Genomic DNA, 4882 nt, shown 5'->3' with positions numbered 1-4882 from the left:
ATGTGAAAAGGAAAAGATAAGAGTATGGTAGAACCGATGTGTTTATTTTTCATATATATCTTACATTATTTTATTTTTATTATAATTATTTATTATTGTTATTAACGGTGTAGAAAAATGAAACATAAATTATATTATGTGAATTCTGTCATTACTTATATAATAATATAATAAAGCGACAATATAATAAAGTAAATGAATGTGAATAGTAATTTTTATCTTTACTTATTTTTATGAAATAAATAAAATATATGTAAAATATAAACAAAAGATTGAGTTTGGTTGAGTGAAAAACACTTCAAAATTTATATTTTTTGTTTACAAAATTTACATTTTTAACCTATAAAATTTTCATATATAACCCTAAAATTTTATATTTGAACAGATTAATACATACTTTTAAAAAACTTTCATATATAATCCTGAAATTTTATATTTGAATACATTTATATATGTATAAATTTTTTTTTGTTGTTTTCTTTGATTTTATATAAAATCAATTTAAGTAACATACATTTGCTTAAACATAAATTTTTCCTTGATATTTTTTTAATAGTATTTGTTCCTAAATTTTTAATTTTAGGTTTTTTTTTAATATCTATTTTGCAATATTTTGAGTTTTTAACATTTTTTAGTTATAAATTATTATTTTTTTTGTATTTTGATATCTTTTTTAGCAAAAATTTTTTTGAAGAATTTTGTTTTACATATTTCTTTTGATTCTTTTTGTTTTATTTTTTACTTTCTATTCATTTTTGAGTTTTTTTTTTTGAAAGCTTTTTCCTTCATGATTTTTTTTGGTAAACATAAACGTTAATTACCTGTATGTTGTCAAGTGTCATACCATGTAAAAAGGCCACAAAACTAGATATGGTTAACATACCAAATATTAAACAAACATGGTCTTAGATGGTGTTGATAACTTTTGAATTGAATGTGTTGTGTTATTGCCCTTAAATAAACATATTTGCGTTTTATTTCTTCTTTAGAGGTTTTTTTAAACATTATGTTTTACGCAATTATTAATTTGGATGTAAATACATTTACAATGTTGTATTTGTGGTAATCCATTTAAATAACAAAACGTGAAAAACAATAACTACAGGGGCTTCGAATTACCTAGTTTAAACATAAAATGTGATAAAGGGTTAATTTTGTCACTTTACAAGGTTATGTATGAATTCCGTTAACTGAATTTCATTTAATTCTATCAACCAAACACAAGACATATTTTTAAATTTTCAGATTCCAATTCCTTCAAATTACAATTCCTTTCACAGATTTCAATTCCTTCAAAAACATTATGTGAACCAAACTGCTCCTTAGTTCATGTGATCATGTCCCTTAATGATTCCAACTTTACAAATTACAAAGTATATAATATAATTGTAACTTCCATAACCACTCTTTGCTATCAGGTCGAAGTTCTCCACACCGGAGTCGGTGCACCGATTGAAGACTGGGACTTACACCTGTTGAGCCATTTAATATTTATAAAAAACTACATATAAAAACTTCATAAAGTTATGAGGAAATGAATACGTAGTAACTATAGATTGTTAATAATTTATGCAAAGCAATATATTTCCTTTTTATGGTTTTATAATAAGTGTTAAGAGGATCTCTTTGTAAAATTTTTCACTTTCATCATCAGAATATGAGTTTCTGTCCAATAAAATAAAATCCAATCAAATGATCTATTTAAAACACCGAGCATAAAAACAAAATAACCTGTAAAAGGACAAAAGGTGTTTTAAGTCAGCCTCACATATACTAAGAAGAGATTTGTTATGACCGATCCAACATCCAACTCACCCATATTGCCATCTTTAATCTAACATTCCGTCTAAGATTAATTTATAGGCAAAAAGAGAAACTTGAAATATATGATAAAATTAGTAAAGTGTTATTATAAAGTATTATTATAAAAAGGAGGTTACCAAGGCCTTTCACTTGTTACTAAAAACACACAATACTTAATTGATCGTGGTGATACTCATGACTCCATTACTAAGCATACTTATAAAGATGTTACAGATTATTAACAATACATTTCCACTACAATGACACTTAACTTTCACTTATGAAACAAAAAAAAAATAAATCTCACCCCTTACTAACATTTTCAGGACGTGCTTGTTTCCCATGTAAAGTGGTCCCATCAGCTGGAGTACTAGAATCTCTCTAAAGGAAAGTCGAACAGCGTAATTAGGATTATGCCTCTCTATAATGAACAATCAAATTGCAGAAGTTTCAACTATCGTATCCAGTATGATAACCTACTTCATCTAGGTAGAAAAATGATGCCGCCCTCTAGTAGAAAACTGACATGATAATAAAGCTCAATTAGCAGAGCAACGCACATTATTATCAATAATTTTAAAGCCCCATAAAAAATTAATCAATCTATTTCTTGAACAGTTGCAAATTCATCGTATCATCATCTACTTGATAAGGCTATATACAACTCTATAATCTACCAAGAGAGAGAGAACTAAAACTTGTAAGAGCTTAATACCTCTCATCATACTCGCTTTCGTCTGAGCCACTGGTTTCAAAACTCGCTATGTTCCTTCTTTGAGTGGGTTGTCACATTCTCGTCATCCTAGATACATAGAGTTATTAGTTCAAATAAAGCGACACCAAATACCTAAAGGTACATATAAGCAAGTTTCGAGAAATATAATGAAAGCTATCTTGAAATAGAGTATGAGCTTATCAGACACATTCTCATCATCCTGGATATATGGATTTATTAGTTGAAATAATGTGACACCAAATACGCTAGATTGCTAATGGTTTAATATAAGATTAAACTATCTTGAATCACGCAAAATAGAGTATGAACTTTAACCTTTCCATATAAAACAAACCCAAATACTAACCTTTGAAAACTGATTTGTCCCAATTTCTTTCTTCTCTTTTTCTTTTTCCTCGTGCCAAATACACAAAAAATTTCATCATGTTATAACCTTTAAAGCACGCCAATATACAACGTTGACCGCAAAGGTCAGTATTATACGAAATGCACCTCCTGATGACAGGAGGTTCTAACTTTGGACCTCTTCCTTCAAATCATCTTATAAAGATGGTACTCAATCAAAGTAAGCCAGCCCATTCACTTCCAAAATCCATTAAATCCTTTCATCAAAATGCTTTCCCTCATATACAAAGAAAGCTTAGTGATTTTTACAACTTTGGTTTAAAATAATATTAACTAAAGACTGGCTCATTTAAAGTTCTCTCATCAAAAAATGCAGATTTACTGGACCAACAGAAGCATACAAATTCAAAGGATAAATCTCAATTTACTACATGTTACCCTCCTCAACTTTTTAAAAATGACATATTTGAAGGTCATAGTTTATGGTTTACCTTCATCTTGAAATTTATCACAATTTTCATCCCAATAAGCTGCACCTTCTTGAATGCCAACTTGCCAACCTAAAATACATTAGCCATACTCTATTCAGATAAGTTCATAATTTCCAACTTTTATGAAAATATTGGGCAGAAGCTTCATTTATATTCATATCCCTTTGACTATAGTTCTTAATACATTGATTACATATGAAACTATATAATAAATGTATCAGCATGTAGATATATTTCATAATTATAGTATAGATATCATTATATTATTTGGTTAAGATTGATGTATATTTAGTCCTAAAAAATAGTGTTGGCAATATAGGGTTTTATTATGTAAATGAGAGGCATTGAGAAACCTCATATTACGATCTCTTTCATGGTATCAGAGCTTCGGTTTTGAAACCCTAATCCTTTTTTTTTATTTTGTTATTTCACTTCTCTTTTCTCCATGGCTAAAGATGACACCTCTGGATCATCTCAAAAACCAGTTAACACCCTACATCCTGCCTATTCAGTCACCAATGTACAGACCAAGATCCGAACCTTAGACGGCACAAAAGTGACCTACTCCTCCTGGATCAAATTATTCAAACTTCATGCCACAGCCTATAAAGTCTCCAGCCACATCGACGGAACTAAGGCTCCTGAATCAACAGCCAACGATTATGCAGAATGGAAGGAAATTGATGCACTCGTGCTACAATGGATTTGGATTTATAGCACTATCTCAGATGACATACTGGTTCGTGTTTTGGCCACTAATTCAACAGCAAGGGATGCCTGGGTTAAGTTGGAGAAAATCTATTTAAGTAACAAGAAGTCTCGGGCAGCCGCTTTAGAAACCAAGTTTTGTAATTTAACTCTTGCAGCCTGTTCATCTTTGGATGATTATTGTGAAAAACTCAAGCACCTTGCAAATCAACTTGAGGACGTTGACCATCCTGTTATAGATTCACATCTCGTGCTACAACTCATTCGCGGGTTACCTCCAGAATACGATAGCACAACATCTATAATTAATCAGACTGCTGATGTAACCTGGGATTTAGCGACAAGTATGTTAAAGGAGGAACTGATTCGTCAAGAGGCTCGTCAAAATCATTCTTCCACGGTTCTTATCACCTCTGCCACACCTCAGCCACATTCCCAGACACCAGCACCCAACACATCACCAACCAACAATCAGACCCCAAATTATTATTCACAGCGTGGTCGGGGACGTGGTCAGGGTAGAACCAACCGTGGAGGAAGAGGACGTGGGGGTTGTCGTGATTCGTCTCAACAATCCACAGCTTATCAAAACCAATGATATCCCACTTGGGCTTGGTGGAATACTCCACCATGCCCCTACCCAACCCAGCCAAACTGGTGGCCCAACTTCCACAACTAGACAGCCTAACACGGACCACCCGAATTCACTATCCAACCGACATACACTACCCAGCAAAACAACCAACCTCAACCCAGTGTCGCATCCAATACGGTTGGTCAAGCCCACTTTGTAGGTCCT

The 4882-nt window shown here is 31.8% G+C and overlaps 1 protein-coding gene across 1 annotated transcript; it reads left to right on the top strand.

The window, feature by feature from the left end:
• Positions 1–3820: 3820 nt before the first annotated feature.
• Positions 3821–4681, top strand: LOC122597039. Its single transcript, XM_043769674.1, has one exon. The coding sequence runs from the start codon at positions 3821–3823 to the stop codon at positions 4679–4681; it is 861 nt and encodes a 286-aa protein (XP_043625609.1).
• Positions 4682–4882: the final 201 nt, after the last annotated feature.

Source organism: Erigeron canadensis, chromosome 4, assembly GCF_010389155.1.
Source record: "Erigeron canadensis isolate Cc75 chromosome 4, C_canadensis_v1, whole genome shotgun sequence".
Classification (NCBI taxonomy): domain Eukaryota; kingdom Viridiplantae; phylum Streptophyta; class Magnoliopsida; order Asterales; family Asteraceae; genus Erigeron; species Erigeron canadensis.
The sequence above is the reverse complement of the archived record's forward strand: the minus strand, read 5'-3'. Positions and strand labels throughout refer to the sequence as shown.

Coding starts and splice junctions, on each gene's coding strand:
- LOC122597039 (XM_043769674.1), top strand. CDS start 3,821: ATGGCTAAAGATGACACCTCTGGATCATCTCAAAAACCAGTTAACACC.